Below are 16,896 nucleotides of genomic sequence, written 5' to 3' on the forward strand. Positions count from 1 at the left end.
AAGGGAATGACCTAGAGAGTAAATAGGGTCTTTCAAAGGAAAGGGTAGAAAGCAGGTACCTAGGTAGAAGAGGCAGCAGAGAGGATGGTTGGTTCTGATTAACGCTTAATTATCTCCTGACCACTGGTAGGGAGGTAAGGGGTGAGGGCAAGTTAGTAAGAGGACGTGATCCAAGCTTTCCAGCATTTTCTCCTAGTTTTCTCTATCTAGGCAGAGACTCCTCTCTAGCTTTGCCGTCAAATTCTGGACACAGATAAGCACTTGATTTAGGGAGGCAGGCTGGCCGTCCAGAGAAGCTTTGACTCTGTCCTTCCCTCTTTCCTCTGGTAGAAGGGCATGTGGCTGAGTGGAAAGTATACACAGGCAGGAGTGAGGAGACCTGTATTCCAGTGGAGCTTCTGATGAACAGAAGTGGCAGTAGTGATTCTGAGAAATGTGGTAGGTAGAGTGACACTTGTTTATTCATGGAAGGTAAGTATAGATTGTTTTCTCAGGGGAGCCTGAGAAGCATCTTTAGGGAGGGAGTCAGGGAGTAGACCCAAAGAACTGACTTATTTGGCAATTTCAGCAAGGACCCGGAGCTGTTTCTTGATCCTTGGCTGCCAGGGCCCTATGGCCTGTGGCCTATGTTTTCGTGGTTTCGAGCAGTACGGTGGGAAAGCAGGTGTTTTCTTTTGGCCTACTTTGGTGATGGACTTTGCAGTAAACAAGGGGTTCAGCTTTGCAAGTCGAAAGTCTTGAATAGTTAACTCTTCTGGGTTCTCAGGCTCTTTCCGGAACCTTGTGGGCTCTGCCTTCACATTGGTCTTAGGTGCCTCGTATACAAAGAGAACCTTGTTTTTCAGCTTGTTTTGGATCCAGGGATCAATTGAGGCACAAAGGATTAATGTTTCTTGTAGCTGCGTTGAAACAAAGATCCTAGTGCTGGCTCACTTTGGGTTCAGGCTAGGAGACTCCAGAGAGGGGACACCCAAAGGAAGGGGGAATTCTAGCCACAGGGCACTGTGGCCCCAAGGAACAAGGTCAAGGGACAGTGTCTAAGGGCTCATGACCCTCTCCTCCTGACAAGGAGCAAATGGTGGTGAGATAGGCGGAAGAAGCTTGGAGGAGGGATAGAGAAGAGGAAAAGGTGGGCAGGAATGCCTTACTTACACTCTTCTTCACAGCCTGGTGGTTTTCTGCATCTAGTAAATCCAGGAGCAAGTGGAACACTTGTGGGCTGCGGATCCCCAGGACACCCTGGTAGAAGCAGAGTGAGAGTGCCTACGTAGCCAGCCCCAGGAAGATGCCTTACACTCTTTCCCATTCTAGCCCCTTTGTGAGACTCTGCAGCATAGAGAGCAGGGAGATAGGGTTTCCCAGCTGAGATACTCCTTTCCTTGCCATTTAGGACCACTACATGGGACTTTAATGCCCATATTTGCTAGGAGGAGTCAAGACAATTTCAGCAGCATCTAAGCAACACCCCTCACATCAATCTTCTGTCCCTTAGCCCACCCACCCCCAACCCTGAAGAAAAGGTTATCTTAACTCTCGGTAGGGCTGGAATTCTAAAATAAACAACTTCCCCAAAATTTACAGGCCTTTATTCCCCTCAGTGACTCTGCTCAATCGCCTACTCCGCCTGCCATCAACACAGGAATTGGGTCAGAGAAGCAGAGCCCACCTTACCAAAGAGATGACTGCTTCCTGGCGTGCAGTGGCATCTGGGTTCATCAGTTGTCTGTGTAGAAGGGAGTGAGTATGTTATAGTTGAATTAAGGAGTAGGGGAAGTGGAAGGGAGGCTGGTTGCTTTTTAGGTCCAGAGTGAATTAGGCAAAGTGATGCTAATTTCATTCATTTCCTTCTCTTGTTTCTTGGATCAGAAAAGGGGCTGGGAGAGGAAAAAGAGGCACCACAGTTTGCCAGAAGGCACTGAATGATGATCAGGACTGTCCAGAACTTTTCTTTTAGAAGTTCTTTTCGTGTCATATTTTCAGCTTTATAGCAACCTATACCTAACCTTAGTAGGTATTATTACTCTCTCTTTACAGATGAACAAAAGCTCAGGGGTCAAAGAGTTACTTGGTTAGGGGCACAGGAAAGGGAGAGCTCAGGACCTGCTGCACTGCAGGTTCTCAGCTCTCACTGACCCTCTCACTGACCCTCGAGGGCCCCCTTCCCACACCTAGGATTTGGCCCTGGCAGCTTCCAGACCACTCACGCCTCCACCAAGTTCATCATCATAGGCTTCAACTTGAGTTCTTCCACAGTTTGAGCCACAGCCTGCCTCACAGCCTGCAGAGGGATCAAAATGAGTCAACAGACAGAGGGAATGCATAGGGTACACATAGGAGGGTCTCCTAACTCAGTCTGGGGTACCAGGAAGACTTCCTGGAAGAGGTGATACCTGAGCTGAATGAAACTTGGAAGGTGAGTAGGAATTAACCAGGCAGATGGTTGGGGTTGGTCAGATTTTAGGAGCAGAGGGGAGAGCATATTCAAAAATCTGGAGGCAGGAGAAGGTGCAGAGAGGATGGGGAGCTGAAAATAGTTCAGCTCAGAGAGGTGACCAAATGGACTCTTCCAAGCACTCTGAGTGCTCTAATTACCCTGGGACAACAGGTATAAATCAGGACATGGTTGTTGTAAGCATAGTTGGTGCGTCGTTCTGGCGGGGAGAATGATGAGAGGTGAAGCTAGAGAGGCAAGCAGGCTTGAGCTGTGGAAGCAACATAAGCCATCCACAGGGCATTGGGAGCCAATAGAAAGTCTTATGCAGAGAAGGCACAATCTGATTTATATTTTTAAAAAATGTCTTTAGAAATATAACACCTAGTTTTATAACAAGCTATAGTAAATACAAAAGCAAGGGAACATAGAGGAAGGTAGGATTAATGCTGGTTGGTGATTTGGGAAAGCTTCCCATAGGAGGTATTGTTGGGATTGGTCTTGAAGGAGCCATACAGTATTTTTAGTAGGCAGAAGGGGAGAGGGGTTACTTACTGGTGCGAGTGAATAGTATGAGACAGTTTTTTACCTTATAGAAGGAAGGATGACTCAGATCATTTTAACCTGAGAGAACTGCCTGAGCAAAGGCAAGGTGATATGAAAACATGAACTGCGTTAGTTGAACAGGAGTAGGTCAGGATGAATGTGATACTTTGGGGGAAGCCAGGGGAGGTCTCCAGAAAAGGGAAAAGAGAAAGGTTTGGGTGTCTCTGGGCTTGGGAGCTTTGGTCTCACTTACGAGGAAGGGTTCATTATGCGTCTTCCTCCTGAGCAGGTTAAATGTGAGTTCCTCTAGCCCCTGTGCCTGGATCTGTTCCAGCCCAATGGTCTTGAGCATTTGGGTGGCTTCAAAGCGGTCCTGAGGTCGGGGGTGAGGGTTAGCGGGGAAGTGTGAAAGATGGATTCCCTTCTTCATCCCCTAACCCTATCCTAGTGCCAGGAAAGGAAGGGTACGGCAGTCCAGAGCTTACCTCAAGGACACTGGAAGAACACAGCTGGTCTAGGACGGCCCTGATGACTGGGGCTGAGTGCACATGCATCACCTTGACCAGCATCCTAAGTGCCTATGAAGGGCAGGGTAGGGCAGGGTGTACAGGGCCTATAGGCATCTGTGTGGCCAGGTGGACTTGAGGTCTGAGCCTAGAACTGGTGAGGAACAGCTAAGGTCCTTTTTCCTGCCTCTTGGCCTCTTGAGAACAGAAGTTCATGTGTACATATACATAAATGAACACCCATACCTATCAAATATACACAGACACATGTACACTTATATGTCCATATGAACCCATACTTATACATGGACATAGTTGTAAGCATGCAGAGGATACTGCAGTGCTCCACCACTAGGATGGCAGGATCCAGACCACACACAATTCAGCAGCAGCTTCTGTTTCCCCAGGTATCCCAGCTTCCCGCCCCTCACACCTTCATCCGCTGGGTCTTGAGTCCTTGGCACAGGCACTGCAACAAGAACTCTTGGACCATGTTGCTACGAGGCCTCAGGAAACCCAGGCACAGGGCTGCCTCCAGAGATGCTTCACTGGACGACTTCTTGATCAGTGTCTGTAGTACAGGCACCAGCTTGCCCTCATCCCCGACTTGAGTCCTCTGTGAGGGAGACAGGACACAAAATGGGTAGGGGGAGGGGCTATGTATTTAGCCAGGCTTTGTACTTTATGCTTCCAGACTATATTCACCTTCCTCCCTAAAATGAATCTTGTGCATCAGATTATTTCACCCAATTAACTTATTCTTGCTGTCACCTACTTGCTCCTAGGTCAGATCTCATTTCTCTATAACTATCTCATGGATGGATCACTGTTACTCTCTTCAACACTTCTTCTGTGTTAATTCCTGTCATTTAAAAAAATGTACATGTGAGTGATCCCATACCTCTCCTCCAATATCCTTGTTCTCTTCTCTGCCTCAGCCATCCCACTGAGAGACCTGATCATTACCCACAAATGCAGCTTCTCCATAATCTCCATTTCATGGATCCCACTCTGACCATCACCTCTTTTTCCAGTTCCTGCGGCCAACAATTGTTTGATTCCACAAGGGACTAATAATCCATTGAGCCTGCCACCTTTGCATTCCTCCACACCTCCGTCCCTCTTGACCCAGCTTAAATTCCATGATCCTGCTGTAATCACTCCCCTTCCTCACCCTCAACTTCTTTATCCACTCTTGCTTCATTCTACTCCCTGGACAGAACTACAATCCTGGCTAAATCCAACTCTCCACTTTGTGCCACTACTTCCTGGAGAAAAACACTGTGGCAGTGAATGATCTTATTAAAATGTGTGAACTACAGACCTCATATAGACCCTTAATGCTGCCTGGTAATCATACTGTTTTTCCCTGGTCAGTTCTCTTTCTCACTCTTCTAATTCACATCGTTTCTGGAACACTTCTTCCTCTATTCTTATTCTTGGCTAATGACCTTGCTTTCTACTTCACTGAGAAAATAAAAGCAATAGAAAGGAAGTTCCATAGACTCCTATGACCACTTCTGTCCAACTTCCAATACTTGCACCCATATGCCCATCCTTTCTACTTGTTAACTATGGACTATAACCATCTATCTAAGGCCAGTCTCCACTTGTGTCAGACTTTATCTCTTCTCAGCTGTTTAAGGACATTGTTTAAGAACATTGTTATTTTTCACACTCTTCAAAGTCCTTATTTATTTTTATTTTTATTTTTTGAGATGGAGTCTTGCTCTGTTGCCCAGGCTGGAGTGCAGTGGCACGATCTTGGCTCACTGCAAGCTCCACCTCCCAGGTTCATGCCATTTTCCTGCCTCAGCCTCCCGAGTAGCTGGGACGTCAGGCACCCACCACCACGCTGAGCTAATTTTTTTGTTTTTGTATTTTTAGTAGAGACGGAGTTTCACCGAGTTAGCCAGGATGGTCTCGATCTCCTGACCTCGTGATCTGACCCTCTCTGCCTCCCAAAGTGCTGGGATTACAGGGGCGAGCCACCGCGCCCAGCCCAAAGTCCTTATTTTTCTAACAACTGGATCATTACTCCTCAGTGTGGAAACATGCTGTTTTCTTTTTTCTTGACTCTACTTCTGTGCCAACTACTACCTTTCTAGCAAAACTTGGAAAGTTGTCCATATTTTCTGTCCCTAACTTCTTTCTTCCCAATCTCTCTTAAACCCACTCAAATCAGGCTTTCACCTCCACTACTCCACCAAAATGGCTCTATTAAGATAATCAATGATTCAGCCGGGCGCGGTTGAGCCTGGGTGACAGAGTGACCCGTCTCAAAAAGAAAGATAATCAATGATTCCCACATTGTTAAATCCACATATGAGTTCTCAGTCCTTACATGACTTGATATGTTTGATTTCTCTTCTCTCCTGGATGTATGTTCTTCACTTGATTTTCAGAACACCACACTCTTGGTTGTGTTCCTACCCTATTGGCCACTCCTCAGTATTTACTTGTTCCTTCCCTTCTCCCTGACCTCCTAATATTGGGGTGCCCCAAAGCTCAGTGATCTCATCTAGTGTAGTGACATCATATGCTGACAACTCCCAGATTTCCTTCCCTAGTTCAGACTTCTCTCCTAAACTCCAAATTGTATATCTAACCATTTACTTACCACTTCCCTTGGAGTTCTGGTAGATGTTTCAGACATAACTTATCTAAAACTAGATTTCTGATGCAAACTCCAAACCTCTTCTACAGCTTTCTGAACCTTAGTTGATAATAACTTCATCTTTTCAGTTGCTAGGCCAAAAATCTTGGCTTCATCCTTGTTTCCTCATTGTCTTTTACAACTCATTCAACCTGTCAAGAGTTTTGCTTTCAAAATTTATCCAGCATTTGAGGCCAGGTGCAATGGCTCAAGCCTGTAATCCCAGCACTTTGGGAGGCTGAGGCGGGCAGATCACCTGAGGTCGAGAGTTCAAGACCAGCCTGACCAACATGGAGAAACCCCATCTCTACTAAAAATACAAAATTAGCCAGGTGTGGTGGTGCATGCCTGTAATCCCAGCTACTCGGGAGGCTGAGGCAGGAGAATCGCTTGAACCCAGGAGGCAGAGGTTGCAGTGAGCTGAGATGGAGAGCACTCCAGCCTGGGCAACAAGAGCAAAACCTCATCTCAAAAACTCCCAAAATTATATATATCCAGAATTAAATCACTTCTTACCAACTCCACTGGGATCCCCATGGTCCAAGCCATTATCACATCTCATCAGGATTATTTCAGTAGCTCCTAATTGATCTCCCTGCTTACACTTTTGGCTCCTAACCCCCAGTCTTTATGCAGCATATAAGTCAGAGTGAACCTTTTGAAATGTAAGTTACATCATGTTATTCCTCTGCTCAAAATTTCTAATGGCTCCCTATTTCTTTTTCTTTTTTTTTTTTTTTTTTGAGACAGAGTCTTGCTCTGTCGCCAGGCTGGAGTACAGTGGCATGATCTTGGTTCACTGCAACCTCCACCTCCTGGATTCAAACGATTCCCCTGCCTCAGCCTCCCAAGTAGCTGGGATTACAGACATGCGCCACTATGCTCGGCTAGTTTTTTTTTTGTTTTTTTGTATTTTAGTAGAGATGGGGTTTCACCATGTTGACCAGGATGGTCTTGATCTCCTGACCTTGTGATCCACCCACCTCGGCCTCCCAGAGTGCTGGGATTATAGGGGTGAGCCACTGCACCCAGCTGGCTCCCTATTTCACTCAGAGTAAAAGCCCAAGTACTTAAAACAGCCCAGAAGGCCACATATGACTTAGTCTCCTATTAACTTCTTTAACTTGACCTCATTTCTTATTGCTGTATTCTTACTTCACGTTAACCACACTGGCCCTCTTGCCTTTTTTTTTTTTTTTTTTTTTTTTACTTTTTAAATGGTTTTATGTGCAAATAATGAGCAGATGTTGTACCCATAAATTCTACTTTCCAAAAACGAGCTTTTTAAAAGAAAACCACATAACAACTTTTAAAAGGCACTGGGATTCCTCTGCTTCTAGATCATTGGTAGGCTAGAAAAATAAAGTTTGTTCTACCGGGAATCACAAGTTAGAACTGAATATTCTCCAAAGTGGAAACTCTAGAGTGTAGTGTCACTCCAGGCAAAGATTATTCAGTTCTCATCCCCAACATCCACAACTACCTATCAGAAGGGTTAAACCAGGTCAAAGCAGTCCAGCATAATTAGGCTTCATCAAACAATGTCATTATGCTCTTCTAAGATGCAAATAAACCAAAATAGGAAATATTAAAATCAAAATAATATTTGACAGTGTCATACAGATTGTTAGTTCCTTGATGTGTTCCTCCTTCTGTAACATTAATAAAGAGAATATTTTACTGCAAAGAATATTTTGTTTTATATATCACTAGCCATGGATTTTAGCCATTAGTTATTATATGCTGCCTAATGTCATTATCCAAATGGCATAACCGTTTTACGTCCACAATTCACTTCTGTAGTTATAAGTAGAATTTTCATGATTTACATAAATCTATTAGTGAAGATTTAACACTGACATGAAATCTAACATTCATAATACCTGATGTTTTGTAGATGGCAATGTAGGAAAGATATATTTTAATCACTTTTCATTTAAGTGACCTTATGTAAAAAATAAACTAATAATTTAGCAGTTCGAAGTCTTCAAAGGGCATTTTCAAATGTACATAAAAGAAATGGTTACAGAGATTTTTAAGAAGCATCCTCTTGTCCACATCCTCTTGTAACTGCTGTACCGTTTTCTCTTCCAACTGCTTCGCTTTGCCTGCAAGAGGGGCTCGGATAAGATGGATGTTTTGCTTGACTTCTTTGATATCCTGAACTTTCTGTAGCTCTTTATTTTTCTTCAATCTGTTCATTATAAATTTAACGTGGCATTTCTGTTTGATCTCTTCAACTCTCTTCATTGCATCAATAGTTTTATTCCATCGCTCTTGCTAGCATTTGATAGGTTCATTTCTATGTTTTTAAAATTCAAGTGAATTATCCACTGTAAGCTCTTTCCGGAATGCTTTGGTCCACCTAACTTTGTGAGGATTGCGCTTCTTTTTATAGTTTTTATGACATTTAGATTTACAAAATCTGAACACTTTGCAATCATTGCGGACAAACATCATGTCGTGGCTTGAGGTAGGTGGGCCCCGAAGAGAAGTAACACTTCTTGATACCCTTGTTGAACCTGTGTAGGTCCTCACCAACCAAACGCCATGCTTGAAAGCCCTCTTGCTTTCTTAACCATGCCAAATATACTCCTCCCTTTGCATTGGTCCTTCTGCCTGGAATGTCTTCTCTCAGATATCTGTAAGGCTAACCCACTCACTTTCTTTATGTCCTTGCTCAAATGCACCTTCTAAATGAGGCCTTCCCTGTCTACTATATTTAACATTGCAACCCATCCCTACTCCCACTTGTCACTCCTTGATCACTCTTACTTACCCTGCTATGTAATTGTTTCCATTGTACCTGTCACCTCTAACATACTACATAATTTTCTTTTTCTTTTTTTTTTGAAATGGAGTTTTGCTCTAATTGCCCAGGCTGGAGTGCAATGGTGCAATCTTGGCTCACTACAACCTCTGCCTCCTGTGTTCAAGCAATTCTGCCTCAGCCTTCCAAGTAGCTGGGATTACAGGTGTGTGTCACCATGCCTGGCTAAGTTTTTCTTTTCTTTTTTTTTTTTTTTTGATTTTTAGTGGAGACAGGGTCTCACCATGTTGGTCAGGCTGGTCTTAAACTCCTGACCTGAAGTGATCCACCCGCCTCAGCCTTCCAACGTGCTGGGATTACAGGCGTCAGCCACCATTCCCAGCCTAATTTTCTAAAAATAAATTTATTGGTTATGATGGGTCTCCCCCATTAGAGGGTAACCTCCTCCATAAGGACAGATATCTTTGCCTGTCTGGTTCACTGCTATATCCCAAGGGCCTAGGACAGTGCCCGGCACATGATAGCTGTTTATTTTATATTTGCTGAATAAATGGATGAATGATGGATTCTCTTTTACATAGAGCAATGATGGGGTCAAAGTAAGAGAACACTAAAGGAGAAAAAAACAGTAGGGTCTGAGGACTCTCTTGGGCCCCGTGTCTTCTTGACAGGTTTTACCTTAATAAGTTATTTTAGAGATGATAATGATAATGATGGTTACCACTGAAAGAGCATAGGCATTGTACTAGGTGTTTTACATACATTATCTCATTTAGTCCTCTCAACAGTACTATCAGGCAATTACAGATGCTCCTCTATTTACAATGACATCCCATGGATGAGTTTATCAGGTTGTAATGTCATACTCATGGTAAGTTAAGGAGTGTACTGAATATGTGTTGTTTTTGCACTGTTGTAAAGTCAAAAAATCGTAAGTTAAACCATCTAAATCTGGAACCATCTGTACTGTCTCCATTCTCCATTTTAAATACAAACTGCAGCACTGAAATTTGGCTTTTCAGAAATGGACTAGTAAATGGCCAAGCCATATGCTTCTATTCAACTTCCGAGGGAACTCCTCAAGGACAGTGTCTTCCTCTATCAAAGCTGTGCTAGGTTAACTTCTTCCTCATCCAACCCCCAGCTAAACCTATCAACTACCTTGTCCAGCTTTGCCCCTAGTTGACTGTCCTCCCAATCACCTTGTCTTTAGAGACAGCAGCCCAGGAGTTAAGAGCCATTCGTAGCCCCGTCAAAGTCTCCATCCTTTGACCCTCATTTTTCTCCTTCAGCTGTTTGATGAGAGCCCGGATCACATGCTTATTTAGGCAACCTGGACAGGGAGGGGCCTCAAGTCAGGGCAGAGCCTCTGGTACTGCCCTTCTCTGCAAGGACCTATTGAACTCCACTTTGCTATTGAGACCTAAGTTCCAAGTCCTAGGTACCACGGTGTTGCCCATCCTCCCAGGATACCAGGGCAGCTGACTGAACATGAACACAATTCCAAGCGCCCTCCCTCTCCCTCTCTCTAATCTCTTTTCCCTTTTCACCCCACCTTCCTCTCTTGGTTCGACATAACTGGGATAGTTCTCAGGCCTTGCCAAATGCTAGGTTGGAGTAGGTGTATGCTCCTCACCCATTTGTCCTTACCCAAAGGAGAAAGTGGTTACACTTTCTCAACTCCCCACCAAGGGAGAGGACATACTTACCCAGGATGGCCAGGGTTCGGTAGGCCTCGTACTTTACTTTCTCTGGACCAGATTGGGCCTAATTTAAGAGGCAGGTGGTAGGAACATATAATAAGGTGATGGAATGTCAGAGCTTTAGGGATTGTCTCAGCTTAACTTCTCATTTTACAAAAGAGGAAACTGAAGCCTAGAAAGTGACCTATCTATTCTCAAATACAGAATACAGGCAAAATGGTTCAATGGAAGGAACAATGCAGTTGGGAGTTAGATGTTTGTTCAAATCTCTATCTGGTATCTAGTAGCCACTTGGCCTTGGGCAAGACCCTTGGTCTTTCAGAGCTGTCATTTTCTTTAAAAAAAATACAGATACTAATTCCTGGTGTTGTTGTAAGAGTTAAATGAGATTATGGATATTAAGAATGCATGTTCCCAGTGGTAAGCTGATGTGTACATATGCGGTGTTTCCAGTTAAGGCAGAGAATGTACTCTGTTCTGGTTTTCAGACTTTCCTGGCTTTTCAGTCCAATAATGTCTTTTTGGTTAGACCAGGGGGATCTTCAGATTCTTCCTTCCCCATCTTTTAGATCCAGCCGCTCTTCTAAGAGGCCAAGGACATGAGATGGGGGCATGCTGCACAGTGGTGGCTATGTCCTTACTGGACCTGACCTGCCATCCTAGCACCCTGAGGAGCCTTGTCTATGCCCATGTACCACACATCTCAGACCCTGTTTCCTTCTTTCCTGAACTCCAGCAGTTCTCAGACTCACCACCTGCTGTAGTGCCTTCATGACAAACTTGTCACTGATGCGTAAGCATCCCAGAGCCTGCAGGAAGAGGGATGGAGGAAAGAGAAGGAACCCTGGACACCATCCCCAGGAGTTACCATTCTCTGGACACAGCTGGAGTTTGTGCTTGGAATACCATCCCCACAACCACCATCACATCAAGCAGCTTTTTACTTTCCAGCTAGACCAATTCCTGGCTGTAACCACCCTCCTGTATTCTTGCCTTTTCTCACCTGTGCTGCATAGAATTGCTCATCCTCTCTGGGAGATTCCAGGCTTTTTGTGAGTTCCTGCCCATCCAAGGCAGCCAGTGGAAAGGAAGACAGAGAAAAATACAGAATTTCAAACTAAAGGGAGCTCATCCAATCCAATCCCTTTTCCTACCCTCCCTCTGTTTTTCAGGCAAGGACTGAGGGCTGAAGGATGGTGTGAGCCCAAGGGAAGGGCACCCAGAGGGAGGGAGTCCCCCATGTCCTCTCCCACATGGTCCTGACCCTTAATCTTTGCCATTTCAGGGGGTCCCAGGTAGGCTCTAAGGGCCTAGATTGCATCTCAGATTTTATAGTCAGCTTGCTCATGGGGAGATGGAACATTTGGATGTGGGTTTGATGTACTTCTCTGATGTACCTGTGTGAGAAATTGCATAGGCAGCTTTGGTCCCCTTGTACCTTCCCTCCTCAGGTTGCACCCTCACCTCTGCCACAGGGCTGCGGCCCACCTCAGAAATGGGACCAGAGGAAGACAGATGAGGACTCAGTGATATCCACCAGAGCCGAGCCGAGCCGGCCAAGCCAGGTGGAGCTGAGCCGAGCCGAGCCGCCCTAAGCTCCTCTCTGGGACCTGTAGGCTGACTTGCCTTACTCCCTGGGCCACCCCTTCCTTGCCCTTCCTTACTTTCCTAGAAGATGTGGAGAGTGAGGAGAATATGGAGGCCAGCAAAACACACCTATGGTCATCTCTCATTTTCCTCAACATCTTCTCAGCCTCCCGTTCCTCTCGCTGATCATACAGGTCGTGCCAGTGCGTGTAGATCTCAGGTTTATTGAAGTAGCAGTACGGGACTGAGTTTGGCTTGCTCGGATGCTGCCTCCAGCACTCTGGACTTGGGGGAAACTCTTCCTTTGGCATCTGGGTTTGCAAGTGGCAGAACAGTCAGAGGGGTCCCTTAGGCCCTTACTTGGGGTATGGGGAGGAGGGGTAAAGAGAGGGAAGGGCAGGGTGAGACAGATGCCCTCTAGCCTCTCATCTGAGCTGGAGTCACAGCTACAACTTAATCCATTGCATAACTTGGGCAAGTTACTTCATCCTAGCAAGGTCTCAGTCTTCTTATCTGTAAAACAAAGCTAATAATCCTTGCTCTGTGTCCCTACCAAGATTATTGTAAAGATAAAAGAGATCCAGATTGTGAAGCCACTGGTGATCTGTAAATTGATCTGAACACATAGTTTGGTTAGTTGAGGGTCTCAAAGCACTTTGAAAATGGCATTTGGGTAGGGAAATGAAAAGGCAAGGTGTGGGAAGGATGTGGAATAAAGGTGGGGAAAAGACAGACTGTTGCTCATTCAGATACTTATTTGAGTACCAACTATGTGCCAGGTACTGTGCTGGGTGCTAGGACTGCAGTTATCCTTGCCCTCATGGAACTTAACAGTTTAGCAGGAAAACAGACTTTCTTAAAATAATCTATCACTTAAACAATTGTGAAACTACAGCTCTCACTATAATGGAGGATTTTGAGTGGGTCAGGGGCTTTCTCTGAAGATTTGGCTAGGATTCATCCCTGTCTCTTCTTAAGCCTTTCTTTCACTCTTTGCAACAGATCTGGGCAACAGGGGAGAGGGGCTTCAGCTGTGGTTCCCAACTTTGTGCTGAGAAGATCAGTAAAGGTTCTCAAGTGATTGGCATAAGTTCAAAAAATGGAGCATTGACTCACAGTGAGTAGGGTTGCAGATTTAGGAAGAAAAAAAAAAAAGCTCCCTCCTCCCCAACAACAAAAAAATACTAGGATGTCAAGTTAAATTTGGATTTTAGGTAATGAATGAAATATTCGGGGCACATTTGTACTAAAACACCATTTGTTGTGTATCCAAAATTCAAATTTAATTGGTCATTCTATATTTCATCTGGCAACCCAAACTGTGAGGGTTGCTAACTGTCCCTGTGTTAACTAATAAAAATGACTTCCATTAGTAAGCACTTTCTGCACAGCCAAGGCCTCATAGACTTTGTCTCATAACAACTCCACAAAGGGAGGTGGTCAGGTGTTAACCTGTGACACAGGAAGCTCCTGAGGCTCTGAGGGGGAAAGTGACTTGTTCAAGATCACAGAGTTAATGGGAGCGCCAGAGATGAATGTCAGGGTTCTATGAGCTGGCTTTAACGGGAAGGGATAGTTTGCTGCCCCTCCTAACTTTGATACAGCTCCCAGGATAGCAAAAGTAAGGGGTCTTACCTGGTAGCAGGACAAGGGCAGATGAACAGGAGCCATGGCTTTTCTGAGTTCTGGCAAGAGGAATAAGAGTATGTGTGTGGTTCAAATGAGATAGCAGTTGCAGGCTGGGCGCGGTGGCTCCTGCCTATAATCCCAGCACTTTGGGAAGCCAGGAAGGGCAGATCACCGGAGGTCAGAGGTTTGAGACCAGCCTAGTCAACATGGTGAAACCCCATCTGTACTAAAAATACAAAAAAAATTAGTCAGCCGGGCAAGGTGACTCACACCTGTAATCCCAGCACTTTGGGAGGCTGAGACAGGCGGATCACGAGGTCAGGAGATCGAGACCATCCTGGCTAACACGGTGAAACCCTATCTCCACTAAAAATACAAAAAAGAAATTAGCCGGGCTTGGTGGCAGGCGCCTGTAGTCCCAGCTACTCGTGAGACTGAGGCAGGAGAATGGCGTGAACCCGGGAGGCGGAGCTTGCAGTGAGCCTAGATCGTGCCACTGCACTCCAGCCTGGGTGACAGGGCGAGACTCTGTCTCAAAAAAACAAAAAAAAGAAAAAGAAAAACATTAGCCAGGGGTGGTGGTGCACGCCTATAGTCCCAGCTACTTGAGAGGCTGAGGCAGGAGAATCTCTTGAATCTGGGAGGTGGAGGTTGCAGGGAGCCGAAATCGTGCCATGCCTGGGCAACAGCAAGACTCAAAAAAAAAAAAAAAAAAAAAAAGAGAGCAGTTGCAAAGATGGGTTACAGAATAAATACATTCGGGCATTTATTTATTCAGCATTTAGTGACTACTACTACCAGATATTTCACCAGGCACCGGGGAGATAAGGTATAATTCCTACCTTTAAGTGGCACATAGCCTACTACCTTCCTAACTCAATATGTGATTTGCGGAGCAGCAGCATTGCTGTGCATATTAGAATATTTGTGGGAATTTTGAACATGGCTAGGTCCTTCATCAAATTAATCAAATCAAATTATGTGGGGATGGGGCCTAGGCATTTTGGAAAGCTCCCCAGAAGATTCTAATGTGCAGCTGAGGGTGAAAACCACTGGGGTCATTCAGTGTCTCAAACTAGATTGTGCATTAGAATTACCTGGAGAGGCTGGGCATGGTGCGACACATCTGTAATCCCAGCCCTTTGGGAGGCCAAAGCTGGCAGATTGCTTGAGCCCAGGAGTTCGAGACCAATCTGGGCAACAAAGTGAGACTGCCCCCTAACCCTCAATTAGAAAAAAAAAAAAAAATCACATGGAGAGTTTGTTAAAACACAGATTTCTGGGACTCATACCCACAGTATCTGATTCACTAGATTAGGGGTGGGGTCTGAGAATTTGGATTTCGTGTTTTTTGTTTTGTTTTTATTGAGACAGAGTCTTGCTCTCTTGCCCGGGCCGCTGGAGTGTAGTGGCACAATCTTGGCTCAGGTCAATCTCTGCCTCCCAGGTTCAAATGGTTCTCATACCTCAGCCTCCCAAGTAGCTGGAATTATAGGCACCTGCCACCACGCCCAGCTGATTTTTGTATTTTTAGTTGAGATGGCATTTCACCATGTTGGCCAGGCTGGTCTCAAATTCCTGGTCTCAAGTGATCCGCCTGCCTTGGCCTCCCAAAGTGCTGGAATTACAGACGTGAGCCACCGTGCCCAGCTGAGGATTTGCATTTCTAACAAGATGCTGATGCTGCTGGTCATGGGATCACGTTTTGAGGACCACTGTTCTAGCTGGAGAGACAGAAGTGTTTCTTAGTGATTAACAGAGGGAAACAGATGTGAAGATAGATGTAGACACAGGTGGTACTCTTGAGGGGTACCTAACCTGGCTGGGAGGATAAGTTCCTAGAGTGAACTGCACAAGCTGAGTCTTCAATACAAACAGGAGCTAGCCAGGTGGATAAGGGGGAAGAGCATTAGACATGGAACACCCTATGCAAAGATTTGGAGGTGCAAGAATTGAGGGTAAAGAGCAGGGTGCAGGTGTGGGAGCAGAAACTGGGGAGACACACAGGTGTCCCATCTTAGAGGGCCCTGTAGGCCCTGCTGAGGAGCCTGAGACTTACCTTGAGGACTGTGCAGAGCCATCAAAGTGTCCAAGGGCCTGCCCTGATGTTTCCCATGGGTTTGCTGAACTCACCTAGACCCTTGCCTGGGAGTGAGAGGCAGGTAGCATTTCTTTTTCAGTCCCCTTCTCTGGGCTCCATTTCTGTCCATCCCAGCCTCACCTTTGGTCCTGTCTGGATATTCCAGCCATGGATACAGGAACATTGACCTGGAGATATCAAAGATATCAGTTGATTTTTCATAGGCCATCTTCTCCTGGTGGAGCCAGAGGGAACCTGCAGCAGGGAATACAAGGCTTTTAGGGGAGTGGGGGCACAGCTGGAGGAGACCTCTCCTCTGTGGTGCAAGAGGTACAGGTGAGGTGTCTGGACTTCTGGAGGTAGAAGCTTCCAAGTGCTAAGCAACCAGGTTACTTTGGTAAATAGAACACTCAGGTTTCACTTCTGAGCCCCAGCTCAGGCATTTGAGCTAGTCACTTTATTTTCTGAGTTTCAGTTTCCTCACTGGACAAGTAGGAAAGTCATGTCTGTCTGGCTTAACGAAAGGGCCTGTGGTGAGGCATAAACTGGAGAAGAAAGTCAAACCATTTGGTGAACTGTCAAGCTCAAGTAAGCCCATGTTAGGATCAGGGATTGTTCTTAGGATTAGTCATTGTGAAAATGGCAGGGATGGGAAAGTCCCTTTATTTATTTATTTGTTTGTTTGTTTGTTTGTTTGGAGAGGGAGTCTCATTCTGTCACCCAGGCTGGAGTGCAGTGGCATGATCTTGGCTCACTGCAGTCTCTACCTCCCAGGTTCAAGCAATTCTCCTGCTTCAGCCTCCCAAATAGCTGGGACAACAGGTGCATGCCACCACACTGGGCTAATTTTTGTATTTTTAGAAGAGATGGGGTTTCACCATGTTGGCCAGGCTGGTCTCAAACTTCTGACCTCAGGTGATCTGCCTGCCTTGGCCTCCTAAAATGCTGGGATTACAGGCGTGAGCCACTGCGCCTGGCCCTGGAAAGT

The 16,896-nt window shown here is 45.5% G+C and overlaps 1 protein-coding gene and 1 pseudogene across 2 annotated transcripts; both read right to left on the reverse strand.

Moving 5' to 3' along the window:
• Window positions 1-434: 434 nt before the first annotated feature.
• On the reverse strand, window positions 435-16,277 carry HEATR9 (HEAT repeat containing 9). 2 transcript variants are annotated; one of them, XM_025361447.1, is made up of 15 exons: window positions 16,050-16,277; window positions 13,835-13,884; window positions 12,329-12,510; window positions 11,997-12,009; window positions 11,616-11,672; window positions 11,365-11,421; window positions 10,619-10,676; window positions 10,112-10,242; window positions 3,917-4,099; window positions 3,463-3,555; window positions 3,231-3,350; window positions 2,205-2,278; window positions 1,672-1,723; window positions 1,153-1,239; window positions 435-899 (listed from the first exon to the last, which is right to left on the reverse strand). In XM_025361447.1, the coding sequence occupies exons 1-15, from the start codon at window positions 16,135-16,137 to the stop codon at window positions 552-554; spliced, it is 1,593 nt and encodes a 530-aa protein (XP_025217232.1). In that variant the 5' UTR covers window positions 16,138-16,277; the 3' UTR covers window positions 435-551. The 2 variants fall into 2 exon arrangements, with proteins under 2 accessions (XP_025217232.1, XP_025217231.1); XM_025361446.1 differs by having other exon boundaries at window positions 11,877-12,009.
• LOC112609192 lies at window positions 8,102-9,650 on the reverse strand (annotated as a pseudogene).
• Window positions 16,278-16,896: the final 619 nt, after the last annotated feature.

The sequence above is a fragment of the Theropithecus gelada genome, chromosome 16, assembly GCF_003255815.1.
Source record: "Theropithecus gelada isolate Dixy chromosome 16, Tgel_1.0, whole genome shotgun sequence".
NCBI classification, from domain to species: domain Eukaryota; kingdom Metazoa; phylum Chordata; class Mammalia; order Primates; family Cercopithecidae; genus Theropithecus; species Theropithecus gelada.